The 23,616-nt window shown below is 48.3% G+C and overlaps 1 protein-coding gene across 1 annotated transcript; it reads right to left on the bottom strand.

Annotated features, from left to right (window-relative positions):
* Positions 1 to 842: 842 nt before the first annotated feature.
* Positions 843 to 22,418, bottom strand: LOC115901560. The gene is made up of 7 exons (XM_030944265.1): positions 22,313 to 22,418; positions 21,560 to 21,704; positions 20,771 to 20,884; positions 20,032 to 20,176; positions 19,478 to 19,626; positions 18,855 to 18,994; positions 843 to 991 (listed from the first exon to the last, which is right to left on the bottom strand). Exons 1-7 carry the CDS (start codon positions 22,416 to 22,418, stop codon positions 843 to 845), a joined length of 948 nt encoding a protein of 315 aa, XP_030800125.1.
* Positions 22,419 to 23,616: the final 1,198 nt, after the last annotated feature.

Below are 23,616 nucleotides of genomic sequence, written 5' to 3'. Positions count from 1 at the left end.
CATTTTGGAGATGTGCTTTGAGGTTTTACTGCTGCAGTGTCTCAGTGCTGTCGCCAAGTGCTCACCACAGAATTTCCTCTGTTCAGAGGGCTCTGCCAGCAGTAGCCTGACACTGGCTGTGACCTTGTACAGTTTGGATTTTAGCACCAAGTCCCATTTTAGGCAGAACTACTTAAAATCATTAGGTGTTACCATAGAAATCTCCATCTGCCACGTCACAAGGTGAGTGACATTTCCTGACACCATGTTTCATCATCACAGGACCTATTTTCAAAGCACTGATTTAAAGTTGTAATGAATATCAGGGATTAGCATGCTGCTGAAACCACTTCTGCCCAAAAGCCCTAAAGTTTTGGACTCTTTTATTCTACTTTTCCTAGGAGGGACTGTGACACTTTTAAGATTTGTTTATTGGCGTGTACTGGCTGGCACAGTCCTGCAGTCTCCATTGAGTAGGGACACTTCTTGCCTAATTTCAGCAAGACATTTCAGAGGGTAGAACCCTCCAAGATTGTTATTAAGACTCCATAGTTTTTTCACAAAGAACGGTGAGTGGTTATAAAATTAAAAAATAACCCTGCTGATGGCTCTGGTTGTGGGTTACCCCTTCCCATATCAGACATCAGAGAAGCCACATGAGAGAGCCACATCAGAGAAGCACATGAAAACCAGGCTTTTGGGCAGGTCACTCCTGTAAAGCATCTCAAATTCAGATTCACAGTTATCCTCTGTTTTCTTTCCAAGATCAATAATAGAAATGACGGAGGATAAATTGAGAGGGGCTAAAACACAGCTTCACCCAAGTGCGCTGCATTCCTTCACTGTTTCACTCCAGGTCCTTCTCATGTGTTCTTCTCCTTCTCATTGTTGTTGCTGTTCTTCTCCTCCTCCTTTTTCTTCTTCTTCATTGTTACTCCTACAACTGATTTCTCTTTCAGATGCAGACCAAACTCCAGCCACTCTGGTACCACAGCGTGGCCTTCAGGTGCCCCTATGGAGCAGAGATGTGGTGGAGATGCAACAGGGGGAAAAAACCAGAAAAAGGGAGCTTGCAGGATGCCCCACACAGCATATCCCCTGAAACAGGGATTTGCTGCATTCCTGGAGGACTCCTTTTACATGAAGATATCACAGAGGGAAGCAATAAGGAAAGTTCCCTCCTCGTGCAAGGGAGCAAGGTGAGTCATGGACACTCACAACTTTCATCCAGACAGTTAAAAATGAGGGAGAGCTCTCTGTGTGGGTCCCAGCCCTGTTTAGATTCCATAGATGTTCACAAAAGGAGGATAACAGGCAAAAAGAAGTGAATGGGCTGGCTTCTCTCCCTGAAGCATCCCAGTAACTGAGCAGAGACTTTGCTAAGCCGGGGTGCTCTGGCACCTCCAGGCTGCACCAGCGCCTTGCACTGACCTGCCCGTGTGGGAAGCAGCACTCCTCTGGCATAACCCAGCCTGCCTTTGCCTCCAATCTCCACAGGACACAGCCAGAGGAGTCTCTTGGTGGTGTGTCAAAATGAGATGACACAAAACAGCACCACTGGTGCGGCCCAAGGTGCTGTGCAGGAGGCAGCCACCCAGGGACGCATCGAGGTCCCCCAGTTTGAGGGCAAGTGCTCGCATGGCCAGCTCTCTGCAGCAAGCTCAGCCCACAGCAGCTTCAGGCACCACAGCAAAAAGAACTAAAACTGATTCACGAGGGGTGGGTAAAATAAATGAGTCAGGCTAAAGAGTCCTAAACTCTTCTTTGACCATCACACTCAAGCATGAAAGGCTTGCACAGGAGTCCTGTCTGCCACAGGAGGTTCTGGGGGATGAGACCTAGGAATGGGGTGAAACCTGATGCCTTTCCAATTCTGCCTAAAATCAAGGAAAATGTTGAGAGCAGCCTATTTAATGTGGTGGAAAGACTGACCAAGACAGAGGCTGGGGCAAGGGTGCCGTAGTAGCACCTCACAAACCTGTCCCAGGCAGGGGGGGGACAGCTTGGGTTAAGGAGGAGAGGTAAGGTCATACATCCAGTACATATCAAAGTTTTGTCAACTAGGAAAATTAGAAAATTATACTTCCTAATTTCCTCAAAATGCACTTATTGCTGTCTCAGCAGATTCCTGTCACCCTCTGGGATGCAGAATTAGTCCAGTCTGAAAGAAAAATCAAGTGCATCTTTTGCTGTTTTGTAACATGACAGACATTTCTGCAGTTACTTGGCTTCAAATAGGCATCTCCATGAGCAGAAAATGCCCAGCCTAAAGGGATGAGCAGCCTTTGCCTTCAGTCATCTCTGACTGGTGAGATTCATCCTGCCCTTAACAACTTCAGGGCAGGCTCAACTGCTAACGCAAGACTCCTGATGTAATTTAAGTATCAATCATTTTTCCTAGAAAAAACCAGTTGAGTCTGCATGGCAAGGCTGTATATCTATGCTGCCACAAGACTTCCTCTGCGTAAAACAGGGAGACCTTTTGACCCAAGGGACTTTGCTTCCTGCAGAGGAAATGAAGAGGGACCAAAGTTCACTGTGATCAAAATTAGTCTTGACATAAGAGCAGATTTCCACAGACTTGCCTGTATGCCAGAAGTGGGTGCATAGCCCCAGCAGCCCAGAAAACATCTGATCCAGAATGATATTTTCACCATGACTTCAGATTCACTCTGCCTCAAGGTTGTCTCCAAGCAGAAGAAAAGCCACCATGGCACTCCATTTCAGTGTGGATCACTAACAAATCCCCAATCCCAACGTAGCTGTGGTGCCTTTGAGTGCCAGCAGCTAATGGGATTGCTGAGGGTTCTTGTGGTTGGTTGGTTTTGGGATATTTTGGGAAAACTGCCTTGGTCCCTGCTGTCCTCAGCCAGCTCCAAGGCTTTGCTGTCAGCAGGAGTTTCTACCATGCTGGAGTTTGGTGCCTGGGTCAGCATCTCTGTGTCATCCCTGTATCCATAACTGGCCAGTTGGGTGTCAAAGGGAAAAAGTCCTGGGAAGAAAGAGGTTTGGGGAGGGTACAACCAGGATGTGCTCCTGTCTCTTTCCCACCCTGCCACCAACAGAGCAGAAAGAGAAAAGGCCAAAGGGCGGTGGGAAAGGAAGTAAATTTGAGGGTACTTGTTGCATTCCCTCTGCATTCCCGTGATGGCTGGAAGTGGGTGAGCAGCAGAACATCATCACCTCTGGGGAGAGGAACATGCACTCAGCCCCCCAAAATGAGGGCAGTTACCCAGAATTTTGGGAAGTAACATGCAGGGTATCTGGCATTGGCAAGTGACTGCAATTTGTGCCCGAGTGAGAACAGAGCCCTGAGCAAAATGGGGGGGAGAGCAGCCCCTTTTATCAGCACTAGGTGCTACATTTCTCACTTTTGGAGTAGAAAGTTGAGCAGCTGCTCCTGCTGGGACTGCAGAAAAGCATCCCTGGGCCACTTGGCATGGAGGGAGGGGAGCAGGTCCGTCCCTGGAGAGTCCTGGAAGGAGTCTGGCTCTTCTTGTCGACCGTTTTTATTTCGCTTCCTTTAAAGGCTGGGAGGAAAGAGGGAGGGAGGACCTGAGCAATGTGGTCTGAAAGAAAAAAAAAAAAGAAATAAAAAAAGGCAAGTTAAAGATGTGAAGTGCCTGGCAGAGACCCAAAGCACAAGAGCACAGAGACCGTGAGAAAAATGTAAGTTTGCTGTCCAACTGGATGGAAATCAGATGTCGCTTGGGACTTCACAGGACTTCTAAATGAATAAAGGAATGGGCAGGAAAGGGAGGAAGATCTTGCCAGGCTGGAGAAGGCAAACCAGCAGGGCCTTGATCCCAAAATGGTTAATATCTGTGAGACTTATTCCTACAGGCAGCAGTGACTGTCCTGTCACAGCATAAATCCTTCACTAACTGCTAAGCCAGATCTCCCGAGAATGGAGGGGTGGAGACTTCAGGGCTCTCATGCTGCACGTAGCTGAGGAGGAGGAGGGGGGGGAGTCATGAGGATGGGGAAGAGAGCTATTGCAACCCTTGCTGGAACACAAGGGAACACAGCTGCTCCAGTGGCACCAGGCAGCTTCCATTGCTGTTCCCAACTCACCTCGGACACCTGGCCTAGGAGTGCCAGGGTATCTGCTGGGCATGGATGACCCAGAGGAGCAGAGTGGCAGAAGGAGGGCAGAGGGATGGCAGAAGAGGTGGGATACTCCCTTGGGAAGATCTGCAGCAGGATGGACACAGCTAGCTTTGGAGATCAAGTGACTTTTGCTGCTCCATGTGCAACTAGACCACGGGATACACTTGGAGACTAATGGAAGGAGCTGCCCATGCCCATTCCTGTGCCTTTATTATACACATGCACACACAAATCCTTGAGATACCACCTGATCTAGTATCTCTTGCAGGACCTCCTGTTTGTACCCACCTGCTAAAAGGGGAAACCCATGCAAGAACCAGCAGGGACAGCTAAAGAAGCCTTTGTGAGTTCTGTATCACCCATGCCAAGTAGGGGAAGGCTTAGAGACTACTCAGAGCTGCTCTTGGCTGAACACCTGGGTGGGACCTGCCTCTCCTGCACAGAGGCTGAAGGGGCCCACGATGAGCCATTGTGGGACTGAGTGAGCAGGTCCAGGGCAGGCTCTGGTTGGCAGCACAGTGTTCCTGGTGTCCCTTTCCCTGCACCAGGCTCAGCCTGCCAGGCAGGCACAAAAAACCTGTCCTTGCCATTTCCCAGCAACTCGCTGTGGGAAGCTCATTCCTGCTCGCCCTGGGCTGGGAATGGACACACCACGGAGACCCACAGGGCCCTTTCTGTAAGGAAACAAAGTCGTGCTCCTTGCACAGGAGCCTGGGGACTCCCCAGCAGCAGCCATGGCCCAGGGCACTGCTCTGTGAAGGGCTGTAAATGCCAATAGAGATGGCTGCTGCCCCAAAATGCTCCCACCAGAGCTGGCCTTGGGGCCAGGGCAGTGCAGTGCCCACTCTGTTAGTGCAGTGTCCTTGGAGGCATCATGAGAGGAGATTTCAACCCTCTTCAGGGAGCTTTAGGAGGGACAGATGCTGGAGGTGTGTGGGGAGGCACCTGGGGAGATGGGAACACACAGAAATATTCGCAGAGGCCAAGCGAGCCCACAGCTGCAACCTATGACGCCATTAAAGCAAGTGAGGAGCCTTAAAGAAAAAAACCCAAGGAACCACAACCCCCCCCAAACCTCCATCTGAACACGCTCGGGCGCCTTTGTGACCTGGTGGGACCTCGCCTGGGCATGCCTGGGCTCGGGGCTCCCTCTAGAGGGTTTTGCACAGCCGGCAAATGGCAGCAGCACGGCCTTGGGAAGGCGGCTCCAGGGCTCCGGGGTTCAGCCCTTCCTTCCCTTGGGATCCTGCTGTGCCCGGGGGGGCCTTGAGAGCAGCCCCGACCTGCCCTGAGCCCGCCGGAGCGCCTCCAGCCTGCCGAGGGCCCTGGCAGGGACAGACACTCCGTGCGCTTGCAAGGGAGGGTTTACACGGCTTGTTTCAGCCGAGCAGGATTTGGAGAGAGGGACACTGGAAGTGACTTTGTGCTGTAGGGGCAGGCAGAGCAGAATCCAGCCTTGGAGATCCTGTAGAGGGGTTGGAATGGTTCGGGGCCAAATGCCATATCCTGAGGTGAGAGCAGGCCTGTAAGCAGGAGCTGCATAAAGGCAACTGGCCCTCAGCTCTGGGCAACAGAGCTTGGAGCAGGGGCTGCCTCAGGAGACACATCCCACCAGGAAGATCCCAGACACCATGTTATAAATAAGAAGTTTGACTAGGCCAATATTCAAGCAGCAATCAATTTATTAATTAATATGGTAAAGTATGAGCAATACAGCGCTGGGTACAGTGGGGGAAGTTTTCCCTCCAACTGCACACCGATAGTTGAGGGTTACAGGTATTTATAGGGGTACTCATAAGCTTTCTCAGCAGTTTCTATTCCAATTTTTACTCATCAGCAGTTTCTATTCCCAATTTTTACATCACAATTCTATACACTATTGTGATTTAGTTTTTCTCAGGATGTATCCCAAAAGGAGTATCCCCAGATGGTGGTGGTCCAGTTTCTGAAAGAAGGAAGACGAATCCCATCTGGTGGAGTCCAGCTCCCCAGATGTGGGTCCTCCTTTTAATTACAAGGACTATAAATCTCATAACAGTGATGCCCAGCTTCCCTTGGTCGAAGCTATAAATCCTTGAGTTGATGTTCATCTTCCTTTCTCAAGCTGTTTTTCTCTGTTTTGTTAAGGCATGAGATAAGCATATTTCCTTTATATATATTCCAAAGCTATCGTTTCAAGGATACAAGCAATATTCTAAAATTATACTTCAAAAGGTTATTATTGCAAAACTCTTTAAGCAAAGAGCAACATTTTTAATGCTTTAATTCAAATTATCCTAAATCAACTAAGGTTAATTGCAAACAAAAGATAGGTTCAAAGGCTTTCTTCCATGCTTTACTTTCCTCAGTTATTATTAGAATTCGCAACTGTCCCATTGTCGGTCTCCACACATATCGCAATCACAAATGCACACATTGTCTGTATGTACCTGACACAAAACACAGCTTTGTATTTCACAACCAGGATGAGCTCCTCATCAGAGCAGTGCTGCTGTGAAGGAGCAGCCTTGGGAGAAGACCCAGCCAGTAACCCATGGGGCAGGTCATCACAGGACAGGCTGCTCCTGGCTGGGGGTGCTGGCAGGGATTTGCTGTCACAGACTTGTCCTCGGACATCTGAGACTGCTCTGGCACCAAAAGCCATTGTCACTTTCTAAAACACCTGCTTGACAGCCCTCTGAGGTATTTTGTCATAAAGGGTGATTGTAAAGCTTAAAGTTTTCTTGCTAATAACTTAATTACAGCCCAGACTCCCCAAAGCAATGAGGCACTTCAAACACACCCAAAAAAGGAGATGTTAGCCATGTTAGCTCATCCCTGAGGTTTTAACTGGGGCAGCTGCAGGGGCAGGTTGGCAGGTGGGCAGCATCTCACAGCCTTTGGGAGGGGCTCTTGGCTCTCCGCCTCTCAGGCCAAAGTCACAGACAGAAAGAGGTCACACAACAAAAAAGAACAACAGGAAGGAGGGTTTGGGTGCTTTTAAGGTTTCCTAGGGCAAAACAATTTGAGGTCTAAACACATGGAGCTGCAGGGGACCTGAAATTCTCCCCAGACCCTTTGACAAAGGGCTCTGCTCAGCTATGGCAGCAATGCCCAGCTCAGCTCTGCTCAGCTGTGAGCAGCACGACTTCTGATTTTTGTCTGTATAGAAATTCCAGCTGCCCTGTCCCCTCCAGAAGGAACAGGACAAAGCTGGAAAAAGAAGCACCATGAGAAGTTGCACTCCCTTCTAATCAGCACTTTTTCTGCTGGTGAGACAAATATACTTTGTGCAAACCCTGGGAGAAGACAAGCCAGATCCTGCTCAGTGCCTACCTAAGGGTGCAAGCTTAAAGCCAGAAAGGGCTCTTGAAGGGGAAGTCATGTCTTGCTAACTTAATATTCCCCATTGAAAGGGTGGTCAGACACTGGAACAGGCTGCTCAGGGATCTGGTAGAATCACTATCCTTGGAAGATGTGGCGCTTAGGGACACGGGTTAGTGGTGGCTTGGCAGTGCTGGGTTAATGCTTGGACTCGATGATCTCATGGGTCTTTTCGCGCTCAAACAATTCTTTGATTCTGCGATTCCAGGACACAGCTGGTGTCAGCTGGTCCCCAGGCTGGCTGATGGGCCCCTCGCTAGACTTCACTAGATGGTGCTCTACGCCCTCCCAAAAAATCCCTTTTGCCGCCAGAGCCCGTTTGTCTTGTGCTGCATTTCCAGCTGCAGCCTCAGGTGGGAGGAGAAGCGATATTTTCCTGTCCGGGGGATGTTTTCCGCATCGGCAAAGCGGGATGGGCAATGGGGGTTGAAGAGCCCCAGGCTGTGCTGAAATGAGTGGGAAATGCATCGAGGAAGAGGAGGCTGAGCAGATGGAGCAAAAGGCACGATCCTTTCCCCCCTGCCTGGAAGGTCCTTGTTTGCACTGATTTGCCCCCACAGAGGAATCGCATCCTGGCAGAGGATGTCCACACTTTCCCTGGCCAGGCCTTAGCTGAAGGAGGACACTTTTCCCCTCTCCAGCTGTGTGGGCACACGGTTGGTGGGCTTCCAAAAGCGTCCGGGGAGCTTCAGCACCCGCGGGCACAGCAAGAGAGACCTCAGCGCTTGTGGCTCCTCCTTGAGCCCTTGGCGAGCCAAGTGCCACTCCAGGCAGCCCTGCCCTGCCTGCCATGGGCTCAGGCAGCTTGTGCTGCCAAACCAAATGCACCCAGGGCGTGTGGGGCTGCCGAGAGCTCTGGGTGGCCTGAGGGACAGGTCTGCCCTGGGGAGAGAGCAGCAGACACACTCCAGCACCCTGCTGGCAGCGGGAGGGAGGATGCCTCTTTAGGACTCAGCAAACGAAGCTCTTAAGCGGCGCTTGTCAGCCAACAGATAAACACACTTCGAGTTAAAAGTGTGTTTATCACCCTCTGATGGGGAATACGGCATGTGCATACGTACAGCTTGCAAGTGGAGAGGCTTGCTAACCCTGCAAGAGAGCTACCCAGGGACAGAGATGGGTTGCTTTGGCTGGAAAAGGGATTTTCAAGGTTTTCTTGCCTGAATATCCTGTATTTTCTTTGCAAAGTGTGTGGGGGGGTCTCATCTTGAAGCCTCTGACCCATCAGCCAGCCAATGGGTTTTTGCATTTGTTGCTCTCTTTGAAGCCTGTTCAACCCCCCGTGGTGAGTACAGAAACCACTGCCCAACAGCAAACCTTTCCTGTAATCCAGTTTTGCAGGACAAACACCCCAGAGAGGTTTGTACTCTGTGTCATGGGTGCCTTCAGTGCACACAGCCTCCCCTTTGACAAGCTGTCAAGAGGCTTCAAGAGGATCTTCTTTGCTTTACACACCTGGTTGGGAAAGCTTGAGCAGAGGGATTGGCTTTGCAGGAGTCAGAAGCCAGGCCTCTTCTCAGACGTGGCATTTTGGGCACTGCCACCCTCCCAAGCTTCATTAGAATAATTTCAGTGTGACAAAATAATCAGGAAAAAAAATAATAACAAAAACAATAACAAAATAATCAGAAAAAAACCTTCATGTCCAGCCTTAAAAACATCTCAAGCCAGACCACTGCTGCCCATGGGGGAATTGCTTTCACAGGATTTCAGGGAGATGTTTCTTCCAGAGCAACAGGCCCCCAATATTTCCTGGGTTTGCCACGTTCTGCACTCCCTTAAAGCTGTGGCACCGTCCAGACCTTTTAAAAACTAATTTCCTGGACATGCAGAGGAGAAACAAACAAAGGTTGGGAACCACAATCAGGATTTCAGGCTCTGATGTCACTTAGCCTTGCCCAGCCACCAGGTTCAGCCCAGATCAGATCCTGGATCTGGTGCAGAGATGGATAATGTCTGCTGGAGATGCTGCTCACAACAAGCTCTGTTCCAGAAGGTGAAGACCCTGCACTGCTTTGATTGCTGATCCACCAGTGTTGAAAGACAGGAGATCCCATCATGGCTGAGGAAAAGAGCTGCCTGTCTATCAGAAGAGGGAAAGGGAAAAAAGATTCTTGTTTCAGCAGCTGAGTTGTAGTCATTTCCCTGACCATCTCCATCCCAGTGCTGTGAAAGGCAGCGTGCTGACAGCTGCTCCAGTCCTGCCTCACACCAAGTGTTTTTGCCTTTTGGGAGGCGTTTGAAGATCAAGAGGCTTCCAGAGGGGTGTGAGGAGATGAGTAATGAGGAAACAGCCTTTAGGAGGCTTCCAGTGAGGAAGCCCAACCCTTTATGCCAAGCCTTGCATCTTTTGAGAGGCTCAACCACTTCTGCATCTGGACAGCATCAGTGGAAGAGGGCGAGAAATGGAAGCTCCTTTGACACATCAAAGGCAACACCATGGGAAACCCCACAAGTGGGTCTCATCCTAGAGATGCCCTAGGGCCTTCCTAGTGTGGACTCTCTTTATGGCAGCCCCAAGTCCCAGTCCTGCTGTGAGCTGTTTTCCTGCCCTCAGGCACTGGATAGCCCCATGGGCTGGCTGAGCTGCTGAAGCTCTTGTCTGCCCATTCAGCCACACATCTGCAATCCCTGAGAGGGTGGGAGCAAAGCATTTTTAAACTTACCACTAGAGCTTTTTGGTAGGGCTAAAGTTCATCTCTCAAGAGCTTGAGTTTCATGTGGCATGAGGCTGGTGTGAGCCAGCCCCAGGACACCTCATGCTGCTCACTTCCTCCATTTAACAGAATGAAACATATAAGGGTTCATTAATATTGAAAAAACCCATCTCACTGCACCCTCATGCCAGTGGAAATCATCTCAGCTGACTGCAGCAAGCTCTCTGCATCCACCACTGGATGCCTACGTGCAGGTTGCCCTCAGTATCCAGAGAGCAGATTAAAACTTGGCCAGGTTTTAGCTCAGGCTTTGTGGAGTGGTGCTTTGGGCACACACCCCAGGGCCTGGGCTGCAATTCCTGACTGCTTAAGGAGAACATTTGTAACTCATCAACATCTCTGCCAGGTTTATACCCTCGGGGGAAGCCCAGGGACAGGTTTTCAGGCAGAGAATGGGGTGGTGAGCAGGGCTGGCATCCCACACAGGGGCATGGGCACAACATCTGAGTGAGGTCACCAGGGCAGCTCAGCAGCACAAGGGCAGGATCATGGGCATTTTGGGGATGGCTTTTTGCTTTGTTTCAGCTTCTCCCTGCCCAAGCGGATAACGTGCAGCTGATACTGCACTCAAAAACCTGCTGCAGAGAGCAAAGAAATCCACAAGCAGCCATTGCTGGCTCTACTGGGTCTGGATTTGCTACAGGATCAGGCAGGACACTGCCTGACATCAGTGTCCCCACTGCCACTGTAGGCTGGAGCAGCTCCAGCACTGGGGACACCTCAGTCTGGTAGCAGCTGTGGGACCAAATTTCCCAAAGGGCAGCAGGAATCCTCCCTGCCCTCAGCCTGGAATATGGGCAGGAGCACCAGGCTCCCCTCCCCCACACGGTGCCAGTGCTGGAAGAAAAGGAAAAAGGATCAGATGCTGCAGAAGTCCTGACCTCATTCCTGCCCTGCCTGCATATGTTTTGTGGTAATGCTGTGATAATTCTCAAATGCTTCCTTTACATTTTCCCAGCCAGGCACCAACATCACTGCCATCACCCCGTCTCCTTGTCTCTGCAGGAGTGTCCTCAAGGAACACCTTTGCATTTGGCTGAACAAGATGTTCTTGTCTGAGGAGCCACAACAGTGTTTTTCCTGGTTTTCCATCCGCCCCACTAAACCACCAGCTTTTCTTCCTACTATTTTGAGTAGAATTCATTCCTCTGGCTAGTGTTATGTGGACAGTATGTCTGTCGTTTCCTGTCATCTTTTGGTCAGGTGAGCTCCAGGTAGGAGAGATAGTGTTCCTGATGGAGTGATAATGCAGAGAGACACATAAATACAGAGTCCCAAAGCTTCTCCTTGGGCGGTGTCTTCCCAAGAAGATGTCAGAAGCATCCAAACAGTGGTTTGCTGCATCAGGGTGGGAATGTGCCTGGCATGCCTGGTGTGTAGGGTCTGTCCTGGGTATCAAGGAGCCACCAGACAAAAACGCCTCATGGAACACTTCCCCCTGCTCCAGCAGTGAAGGAGGACATGTGCAGCCCCAAGCCATGACTTTGCCCTTGCTGCTGGTATCAGGCACACAGTGGGTGTCTCTTCATGATTTCTGGTCCTCTCAAAGTGCATCTGTGATGAGCTTCTGTCTGATGGGACTTTTCTTACCAAACACTTTGCCACTCCTGGAGGGAACTTTCTTATGCCAAGGGTAGTAGGATTGGGCAGAAACATATTTGCAGGGTGAAAGGCACCCCATAAACAAGGGGAAACACAGTGGGTCTCCCAGGAGGCTGCATTTTTGACCCAGACCACAGCCCAAAACAACAACAGCATGCAGGTGTTTTGTCCATGCCATTTTTAACAGGGTTAAGGAGAAGCATTAGGACAAGGAAACCCAGACTCTGGCTCCCAGGCTGGTCTGCCACAGCTCTCAGATGTCTTTGCTCAGTTCCTGTGCTACTCTCTCAGCCCTGAGACCATTTCACAGCAAAATATTCCTCTATTCTGTTCCTGCAAAATAGGTGACAAAATACGCATTGCCACGAGGGTAAGCAGGGGCAACCACAGGCCCAAACACAATTTGTTTTTTTCTCTCTTGGATAAAAATATGTTATGGACCACTTACTCAAGGTAAATACTTTTCAGTAATGCCCATTTTTTTAAGCTCATGTTTTAACTAGATCAATGTTGAGGCCCCCCAAGTTTACCAGCTAATGTCACTGTCACTTCCAGCACTCCCTAATCGGTCCCACCCTGAGCAGGGGTGGGACAATCATTCTCTTCTTCATTGATTAAACATCACATTTTACCAGCTTCTTGCACAAAGACCTTCAAGACCCTTGCTTCCCAAAGAGGAGGGAGAAAACACAGCATCCTTGTGTGTGGCTATTCAAGTTCTTTGAGTCAAATTTTCCAGCAGGGAAGGCCCATGGTGCAGTCACACAGCCAATGCATGTTCTGAGCAGTGCCCCAGCTCTGCTGGGAGCAGGGTCAGGCTCTGGGGCTGCTCCAGCGTTTTTTCCCACAAGTCCAGCCTGTGCAGGAGTCCTGCCCCAGCCCAAAAACCTTTGCTGAGATGCCTTTGACAGAGGGAGTGAGCTGATCTGCTGACACGGGGCTGTCCCAGCAGATAAAATAAATATTTAGCTGGAGAACATCTAACAGTTTTCAAAGAGCCCAGGATGGCCCAGCATGTTTAGACTGTGTGCATAGCAAAGGGTGCTGCTGTCTTTAATCATCCTCATATTATTCCACACTTTTATCTGGAGTTCTTCACAGTCCTCCACAGGGAGGTTTGTCCTGTTCATCTCTGCATCAGAGATAAGGAAATGGGGGTGCAGCCAGCGAGGGCTGGGCTTGGGGTGCTGGGGGTGCCACGTTTGGAGCTGCCCTTCTTTGTGTTCCCTCTCCGAGGCTGGAGCTCCTCCAACAAGATGACATGGGAAGTGTTTTCCATGTTTTCCTGCTCGTGGTGGCCCTTGTGGCTGGTGCCACTTGTGCCCCTGTCTCAGCAGCAGTCCCTGTATCCCACTGTGCCCGGTGCCCCTGCATGCAGTCAGGAGATGGGTTTGCAAAGTGGCTCTGAATTGCAGATGAAAAGCAATGTTGCTTTCTGTTCTGGTGCTTTGCATCGTGGAGTAACATCTCTTCTCTCTCAGCTTTATTTATTTATTACTTCATTTCACAGATGTTTTAATATAGAGTAATTAGTCCTGAGGGTAGCATTAAGCCAAGAACAAATTAGGCTGTAACACAATGTCTCCCCTGCCTGGGTGCTCTGTTTTTTGGGAGCCCAGCAGGCAAGGCTCCAGCCTGGACTCTGCCTGAGCTCTGTAACCAGGAGCATCATGAGGGGGTGCAGTGTTCTGGGGTTGTGGGCAGGATGGGGCCCGGGGAGTTCTGCTTGGAGCAAGCTGCTGCTGGTGGGAGGTGTCAAAGGAAACCTGCCCTCATCCCAGCCTCCCATCAGCTCTCACCATGGCTGAAGAGGAGCCAGCTGAGTCCTAAGGCAAGAAATGAAGCATGGTTTTCTCTGGAAGATGTGTGGGCTTTAATGACAGCCTGACCCAGGGTCTTATAAACTCTTTTTTTGAAAATAATTCCTTTTGAATTAACACATTTGCTTTCTCAGCTCAAATGCATATTTCCCTTGCCTCACAATTTCTCCCATACGACATTCTTTTGAATCAGATTTTCACAGAAACTTTTACTGAAAACAACAGCCTAGCAACCTCAGAAATGTCCAGCCCAGCCAATACATCCCTATAGAAAAACTGTGATAAACTGATGGGTCATTCTCAGATGGGGCTGCCTGCGCAGGAGCTGCCCCCAGACTGGGGAAGGAACATCCCCAGACATAGCGCTGAATTTACATCCCTATGTAACTGTATAAAACACCCAGTGGTGTTTTATAGATCCCCCTGCTTTTCCCTATTTCCCTGTGTAGCCACAGAGGGAATCTCTGCAGAGGATGGGAAGTGTAAACCCAGATTTTAGATCAGAAAGCAAAGTAAACCTTTGTGTCCTGGGAATCTCATCATGCCTGGCTTTGCCAGCCCCCTCCATCTTCCAGCCCCATGGATCTAGGGAACTTGGGTCACATCCCAGGCTGGGCTAAAAGGCACTTGAACATTTTCAGAACCACCTTTGCACAAACTAAACTAATTTTTCAGGCCTTGCCTTCTTACAGCCACCAGCTTTCCAAGAAATTTTAAATCCTATAAAATTCACCCAAATCCCATAATCCCTCATGGAAACAAAGGCTGGACTGATTATTTTTTGCTAAAAGGTTGGCAAGCTTCCAGCTTTCTGAAATGCAGCTCTGCCGAAAGAAATATCTTTTGTGGGCAAAATCATGTACTGGTGGTTTTGGAAAGACAAGTTAAAATAAAGCATTTCAGGAAAAACAAAAAGCCTTTAAAAATAGTCTTGAAGCTGTCTTTATCCCCAGGTCTGGAAGAGGAAGGGTCACACTTATTTTTTATCTGCTTTCCCCCCTGCCCACTGAAAGAGAAAGGGGCAAGTGGTTTATTTTTAGGCTCCTGTTCCTGCTGCAGATGCAAGAAAAGCCATTTTTCCCAGAGCTGGCTGGAGCTTTGTGTGCTGGGACAGCTGTGGGAACCTCTGTCTGCCCCAGCTATGAGAAAATAGGGCTTTGAGGGGGTTTTAGAGAACAGGAAATTATTTGTGGGTGGCCAAATGAGGGTTGGGGTAGCTCAGCATTATCATTGCAGGGCAGTCATCAGGGGCTTTCTCTCAGGGAGGTCTGCAAAGATTAAATGGGTGCTGCTGCAGCACCTCATCAGAAAAGGGCCTTTGAGTCTCTCCTCACAGCTGATTTTGGAGTGGTGAGAGCAGGGGGAAGAGCAGCACCACCCTGTGCCACCACATCAAGGTGCCCGTGGGGAAGGGGCTCACATTCCTGAGCTGCTCCTCAGCTGTGGGGAGCATGGATGGGCAGGGGGGCATCTCACTCCCTGATGTTGTTGCTCTTCCCAAACCCATAATAATCTCCTGGGAGTGCAAGGACCAGTGCTGCACAAAGCCCTCAGGATGTGGGTGCACAGTAGCTTTAGAGAGGCAGAGGGGTGTTGTAAGTTTGACTCCTTTCCTGCCATTCCTGATACATTATTTACCTCTGCTGCTGCCAGATGTGGAAATGTCTGGGTGAGAATGGCTGCCAACACCCCAAACCCAAGTGGCAGGGGCCAGGTAAGAGGGTGTCACTGGCAAGGTGAAGCACAGCATCATTTGGGACACCCCTGCAAGGACTTCTGTCCTCTCTCAGTTCATAACAGCTTTTTGCAATTCCCCAATCTAGCTTCTCTTTTACCATCCTAAATAACTGTCCATCCTGAAGCAATCTCTTAATTTTTTAGTGACCACCTCATCCAGCCCATGACACATGGCTCCAGCAAACTCCCTTCCTAGAGAAACACTCCCTCTGCTTCCCCACTCTCATCTCTAGTGGGAGGACTTGGATTTTCTTGGCAGCTTTTGTGCCTCTGTTGAGTCCAGTGGCAATACGGGACAGTTCAACCTTGCCTGTGCTTTTTGAGCCCTTCAGGTTTGTGAGACAGGACTTCGCTTTGCAAAAGCCCTGTCAACTCTCCCCAGACAATTAATTGCATTCCTTGATACAGCTTCTGATCATGTGGCCAGCACAGAAATGAGGTACAGACACCAGGAAACCTCCTGAAGGCATTTTTCAATGTCCTGTGGAAAAACAGTGCAGCTGCCCCAGTCCAGGAGCTGTTTGCAGTGCTCTTGCTGGGAGGGTGCAAAACCCTCCCATGCATTAACTGCTGCACAGCCTCACAGCAGCTTCTCACCTTGCCTGGACCCCTTAATCCCCATGCCAGTGGATTTAATACCCCTGTATTAAAGAAGGCAGCTTATGGAGAGGCTGCTGGGAATTTATTAGCTGGGCTCTTGGGAGACAGAGCCAATAAAATAGAAACTTAATGAACAGCATGCTGGTCAAAGGAGTTTAAATCATACCTAGCAATCTACATCCTCCAATTCTTCACCTCCAAGGCTGATCATCAGTGGAAGCAGCTACATCCATGAGATCTCAGCAAGGGACCAGAGTCACTCTGGAACCCTGGGCATGAGTGAGGTGGGAGCCAGGACAGTTGCTTTAGATGATTTACAGAGTTATAGGCAGAGTGGTAGAATTAACTGATTTATTTGAAAATTAAAAAAAAAAACACACCAGAATGATGAGAGGAATTGCATTACACTGCTTTTGGTTTTTGCTAAATGTAAACAACAACTCATGTTATTTTAGAATTTAGCTTTGTTAATAATACTGCAAGATGCACTGAAAGCACCTCCTGGTGCAAAGACTTTCCAGACACCTGTGAGGTACCACCAGCTCTCGATTAGGCACAGGAAGGAAAGGCAGTAGTCCAAAAATTCAGTCAATCCAGTTTTAGGCTTCCTAATCCCAACTCCGAAGTGGTGAAGCCACATGAGAAGGCACTGATACAGGATAAACTCGCTCTACCGGTTCAATTTTTCTTTTTTTTAAAAAACAGGCTTCCTTTGAAGCATCAGGCTTCACCCCAGATCAGGTACCAGCTCATCTGTGCATCTAACCTCCTTCCAGAGTGCCCACAAACAGTCCCCCTGTGAGAGACATCCAGCCAGCCCAAGCTGTGCACAGCTCAGGGAAAGCCAACACATTTGTGTCAGAAATCTTCAGTCACTCCTCCTGTCCCCTTGAATATCAAACAGCAGAGCTGGCATTGCAAAGGCAGATATCAAATTGTAGTATCTGTTCCTGTCATGCTGAAGAGAAGCAGGAAAAGGAGCAGTGGCTGCCTGCAGGAGATCTGCTGACAGCACCAGGGCTTGAGGATGCTCATCACCAATGGCCAAGGGAATGACAGACATCCCACTGCTCCCCTGGAACCCCAGGGACAGTTCACTTGGATCTGCACTTCAAAGAAAGCGAGCTACCAAGGAAAAAACAAGAACAACTGTGTGTGCAAGTCTGCTGGATGCCTCTTGGCAGCCCTCCTTGCACTGGCAGGAGAAGAGAGCCACAGCCCAGGCATCACAAAGGTGCAGAGGGCTGCTCAGGACCTTTTCCTGAACTTTTCCAGGGTAAAATCAAAGGAATTCAAGACAGGGTTGTGAGTAGCTGATCCGAGGGAATGTGGGAGCAAGACACATTTGCAGACACAAGACATCTGCATTTGGATTGGAGAATAGGAGAGAAATGCACAAGGAAATGGATACAGAAAGGAAGGACCAGCACATGCCCAATTCTTTTTCCTCCCTTTTAAGTATCAGCCACAAAGTGCCAGAGGTCTCAGGCCACTGTGCCTGATGGACCTTGGGATTCTGATGCTTCCAGTGGTCTCTTCCAGTGTCTCCATGCGACTAATCCCAGCCGAACAGCAAAGATCAAACACGTCAGTGCCAGCAGAACAACTGGGGAAAAAACACAGGGGCATGTTAGAGCATAAAAAAGACAGTGCCTCTTGTCATACTTTAGCTCTCAGAACAGGGGTATTCAGGGAAAGACAAAAAACCCACAATCGCCTGTACAGGATCCATACCCCCAGAGTTGTATCTCTCAGAGTTTCACTGCTATACAGTGAAACTTGCCCAGTGCTTCCAGGTCAAGGAATGTCTAAAAAGGGGGAGACTTCCTGGACACAGGAGTTAAAATACATTACATTAACAAAATACTCCAAGAATAGTTGAACTATATAAAGAAACATGTACTAGTTTGGGAAAAGCACATTCTTGTCCTACCAGCCAAACCAGCTGAACCACTAAGAATGAAGTTTTGCTGGTAAGAAATACCTACTGCAGGAGCAGAGCTGCCTGCTAGAGACCATGCACACCTCCACATTCCTGGTGGCCACAACCATCAGGAGACCTCCAACCTCCAGTGCTCCCATGGCTGGGGCAGACAAGCTCTGCCAAGTCCTGCTGGGTGCTTTCAGACATGGCCGGGCTCCAGCTGCACTTAGAGCAAAGGGAACTATTCTGGAGCAGCTCCAATGGTGATTCCAGTCCAGAATTTAGCTTTGGCCACTGGTATGTGGCAGTGGGAAGGCTGAAGGGTGGGAACATGCTCCCTTCTGCTGACCCCGTGGTGGGAATAGGCATCTCAAACCATTTCAGCAGGATGCAGAGTTCACACAGCTGAGTGCCTTTCATGCCAGCACAAAACTGCTCATAATGGTACAGCTTCTGCCAGACTGTGATTGTACAGAATTTGGACAGCTTAAGCCCATTTACTACGGATGACTACACTCAACTCTGCTACAGTGGCTGGCAGCAACCAGATAATCCCAGGAAAACTTGTTAAGGCTAGCCTGGGCTCTGCACAGGAGAGGAGCATGTGAAGCCCTCTGTGGGTCAGAAGCTCATGCGCTGCTCCAATATGCCCAACAATACAGGGCAAATGGAAGTCCACAGCCTTCATCCCAGCCCTGCTTTTCCTTTCCTGCCCTATGTCAGATGGAGCTGCTGGAGGAGCCAAGGGGATGATGGAGGATTGCAGGACAAACATATTGCACTGGGAAGTGAATATGAGACAACACAATCTTTGGGTTCAGCCCCGAGGCTCATGGGCAACGATTTCTGCTCTGCTCTTTCCTTAGCAAAACAAATACCTTCAAATAGGTCCCTAGTTCTGCTTTGAACAAATAATGCTTTTCAAGTGGCAAGTCTCTCTGCTCTCAATACAGAGGAAGATGTGTTTACAGGCCTTCTTTTACAGGGGTTGGGAAGATTCACCTATAAAAACGTCGTTGGTCAGTGTGGATGAAAACGAGCCGCTCCTGCACGCACTGCCAGTCAGAGCTGCTATCACCACTGGGTAGACTGTGAGGTTATAGCGGACATACTTGTCAAGAAAGTAGTTTTCTACATAAAACCTGCGAAGAAAAAGAGTGATCAGAATAAGAATTTTCTCTGTATTTTGTTTTCCATTCCCTAGGAAAAGAATTAGACAGAGAATGAGGGGTTTTGTGGGCCAGCTGGGACAAGAGTCCAAAATTTTTCATTTACTAATATTCAAAAAGTTCATAAATAATTTATTTAAGGTAACTTTAGGGGGAAATAAAGCCATGTTTCATATGGTTTCTGTATCACACCTTCAGCTGTAAACCTAAGGCAGGCTGGGCTCATGCAAGTCACAAAAACACGTTCCTGGCCCACAACACTTATTGGCATTGCTGAGGTCAGGGGATAAAAGCTCTGCCCAGACTCCCAGTTCATCGGCCATGAATTATAACAGAGGCCTTTGTACTCGGTGTTGGGAGAGGGACAAGTGAGGAGGGAATTGGAACAGCTGGTCACCCCTGGTGAGAGGTGGAAGGGATTTCTGAGGCTCTGTGGGGACCCTTGGGGTTGCTTACCATATCACCAGGCTGAGAGTCAGGATGCTCAGGGAAGCAGTGGTTGCTTTCTCATTGGGCACGTTCCACTTGTAGATCAGCACAATGGCAAAGTTCAGCAGCGTGGCAATGCTGGTCCATGTCAGGTACAGGGCCAGCCCGTTCTGCACCTGCCGCGCAGCACAGCAAGAGGACAAGAGTGACACACTCTGTCTTTGGTGACCTCTAGGCCCCAGTGCAGTTAAGCCAGACCCCTGGACCTAGCTGCAGGAAAAGTCCCTCAACACAGAGAAAAGGTGAAGCCTTGGAGTCCTGAGGGGCTCCAGAGATCCAGCCCAGTTATGTGTCACACTGGTGTTTCAGGAAGTGCCAAGAATAGAGCCCACTCCCAGTTTGTGCCAAGAGATGTAGATGCCTTTCCAGAAGGTTTGCTAGGAACTTTTCTGTGCAGGGCAGAAATCTTTCCTTAGCTATGTTCTCCCACTGGATCTTTTACTCTTGATACCTCCAGCACTGCACACAGGCTGTTTTTATTTACCATTTACCCACAGCACAGCTTCTCAAAAGCCACCTACCAGAATGCGGATGAGCCAGAGCTCAGCTTTGTGAGCCTTCACAAACCATGAGGAATGGATGCTCAAGGCTCGGTGGGAAACAAAAAGGGAGGCACATGTGGTAAGAGAGAGGACTGCCAGGAACACCAGGGCTGGAAGTAGGTATCTAGGACAAAGAACATGTACACACACAGTAGACATCACATTTTTCTCAGTGGTGTCACAATGCCCTAATTTGTAGCTTTAATGTTTGGCCCTTACTGGCTCTAAGTCGATCAGCCTTTAATAAAGGTAATCACTACACATAGCCCTCATTTTGACATATTGCTGTTGCTCTTTTACTCTCTTAATCATGAAGTTGTTTTCCTGACTCCAAGTGATTTCTTCACCTCTTGACAGTGGTGCTCTCATAAGCCCTTAATGTGACCATCATTATGGAAACCATCCAAGGCAAGGAGCTTAACTGTGCTCATAAAGAGAGGCATGGCTCCTGTCTTACCTGTGGATGTAAAAATGTAGAACAACAGCTTTGAGGAGATCTTAGGCTTCAATGACCAATCTGTTTCATGGGCAAGATGACAACATAATGCAACCCCCCCAAGCTTTTATGAAGGCTACATTTTGGCAAAGCTTGGCATAGAGTTTTGCTGGCGTGATTAAGTGCTCACACACAAAGTTAAAAAAAACATAGAGGAAGAAACAGTACTGGGGTGATCCCATCAAGAGTGTTAAAAAGTATTTGTAACAAAAGACAACTTACTCTCGGTCCCACAGAAAGAGCCATCCAACATTGAGGCAATTATTCAGACACCATGCCACATAAAAAGGTGTTGGCAGCAAGTCTGGCTTTATGAAGACATATCCAAGTTCATTCCTGCCAGGAAAAAGTGGGTATGGAGAGAGGAAAACAATGCCTACATTGACCAAACAAACCTTTCTGGCCTCATTTTCCTTATATTAAGAGGGACTTTAAATTGGAATTAAACATTTTGGCTTAAATCAGACTATTTCTCCTCTATGTCCTTCTCTGATACAATACAGAAATACCTGTGGCTTTCCCTGTCAGGCAGTTATTGATCTCATAGCCCCAGGAAAAGTTTCTAATCCAGTTCAACAAACCAAGAGACTCCCCAGTGCTGGTTGTTTGATCTTTAACAGAAAGTAAACTCAAAGCATTAGCTCTGTAATCTATTAATTTTGCCCCTGTGGATTCTCAGCCTCTAGCAATGGGTAAGTGCAGGTACTGGGTAAATCTGTCAGATTCCCTGAACCACTGGAAATGAAGCCTCATAGAGGAGTTTGCACACTTTGATGCCTGTCCACTCTTTAGAGGAGTTCATGTACACCTGCAAACTGCTTCCCAGCTTTGGATGCTGGACATAAGAGATGCTCCAGCCACAAAGCTCCAACATGCCAAGTCAAGATAGATGGCAATGGGTTTGCTCTTCCTAGAAACTCCTGAAAGGAAGGTAAGAGACTGAGCTACTCCAAAAGGGAAGAGTCACTGTCCCTTCTCATTTATGCTGTAAAGAATAAATAGGGAAAATACCTTCGACAGATCCCTGACAAGGCGTAGAGGAGCCAGGCGAGCTGCCAGGCGTAGATGATGTTCCAGATGAGGAAAGTCCAGCCAGCTGGTGTGAAATCAGTGCTGTACTTGGCAGAGATGTTGCCAGGGGTTGTCCTGAACAGACCTGTGGAATGTTATTGCGGGCAAAAGTGTTATTGCATCCAGGGGAAAGACTGCTGATTTTCCTTATCCTTCAATATTCTTCCCTGCCTCAGTGGGTTCAAGGATGACGAGAGCACACCCTTGGTGCAAACCAGCCACGTGCTGCAGTTGCTTTAGACATCCATTATGGGATCACTGTCCCTTATTGTAAACACCATGCACCTGCCCTCTTAGAACCAGAAAAAACAGCTGTCTGTGTAATCCAGAGGATGGCATGATGGCATTTCCTGGCAGATTCAGCCAGGTAGTGTTCAAATGCAGTACCACTGTTGCCTACAAATCCACAGCAGCATCCTGAACATCTTCCACCAAGGATATAAGGGTATGCGAAGACTGCTTTTCAATCACCATTAGATCCAGGTTCAGCAGGGACATTATTTGGATTTCAAGGGACTGGTTTGGCTGTAAACCTGGAGGATGCACCAGCTACTTCCACCTTTCACAGAACAAGGTGTATTTGGAGAGTTGATGAGGCAGCAAACACAGCTATCCTATCTAAGCCACCTTGTATCATTGCATGATATAAAGCATGAAACCCACCTCTGAATGAAGAAAATTTGCTTTTATTACCTTTGAAAGTCCCAGTGGCATTTCCAGCATTCATTACCACCATGACTGTGAAAGTAGCCAGAGACAGAAACATCACCAAAATCTTCAACTTATGTAGAGCATCCATCTTACTCTGAAACACATTAGAGATACTGTTGGCTTATCCTAAAGGAAGCCTGGATTTGTTCCACATCCCAGAGACTGTTTTAGAAATAATGATGTAAATTCACAAATTTTAACTGCCAACTTTTATGTGTGGAGTTTTCATTAGAACTAAAAAGGCCTTTGTATGGGCTAGGAGCATTTCCCTTTGACGAGATCTTGTGAGGTTGCAGAACAAAAATGGGAAGGTCTGAGAGAGCCACCTGCTCTGCCACCCTCCATTGCAAGAGCCATAACTTAGGTTTGCCTAAGGTTTTCACAAAGGCCTAAATAATTAGCTCACAAAATTAGCTTATCTGGCATCACTGTTTTACTGAAGCAAACAGGCTTATCAATTTTGCCCACCCTAGGAAGCAAATATGAAAATGTTGAAGTCTTCACTTAGCAGCCAGGTGCCTTTTAGTTCAACATAACTTCTCACATTTACCTCTCTAATCCTATAACTCTGACAAATTAACTTCCTTTCATGGTGGTATTACCTCCTCATCTACTGGCTGCAAATAAGCTTTAACTGCTTTAGCACGTCTCAAGCACTTTATAGACTATAAAATCCACATTCTACAATTTTTCAAAGTTAGTAAGTAGTGACTTGAGCTTTCCCAAGAGATTTCCATTAGTCCAGCATTTATTCTATGCCAGAAAAGTTTAGTGCCACCTCTAAGAGTAAGCACATACACACCCAACTATAGGCAACAGCTTTATTTCTCCTCACAGCTCAGCACTTGAGCTGCTTTCTCTCTACAATGGCACTTCAATGCTTTCCAGGGTTGGCAGGAGTAACAACTGAGTTGTTTCACATTACTCAGTCTTGAACAATAAATTCCAGTTCCCACTTCAGTGAATTGTTTTATAGTTCCAGGCTTTGTTCACAGAATGGGCTGCATCCAGACACATCACAAGGAAGTGGGAAGGGAGGTTCTGTTTTCTGTGAATCTACACAAGTTTTTTTCCTTTTCAGTCCTATCTTAAGAGAAAAAACACCCATTTAAAATATAAAAATTAAAATCCTATGTGGAAGAATACAAGATATGACATAATCCCAACTAGATTTATGTCAATCAAATTGCAGAACAACGTGCTGTCTTCAACAGATACACTGGATTAGCAAATTTTGAAAAGAAAAATCCACCATTGTACTATTGTGTTGTACTGTTGTATTGTAC

The sequence above is a fragment of the Camarhynchus parvulus genome, chromosome 3, assembly GCF_901933205.1.
Source record: "Camarhynchus parvulus chromosome 3, STF_HiC, whole genome shotgun sequence".
In the NCBI taxonomy this organism is placed as follows: Eukaryota; Metazoa; Chordata; class Aves; order Passeriformes; family Thraupidae; genus Camarhynchus; species Camarhynchus parvulus.
The sequence above is the reverse complement of the archived record's forward strand: the minus strand, read 5'-3'. Positions and strand labels throughout refer to the sequence as shown.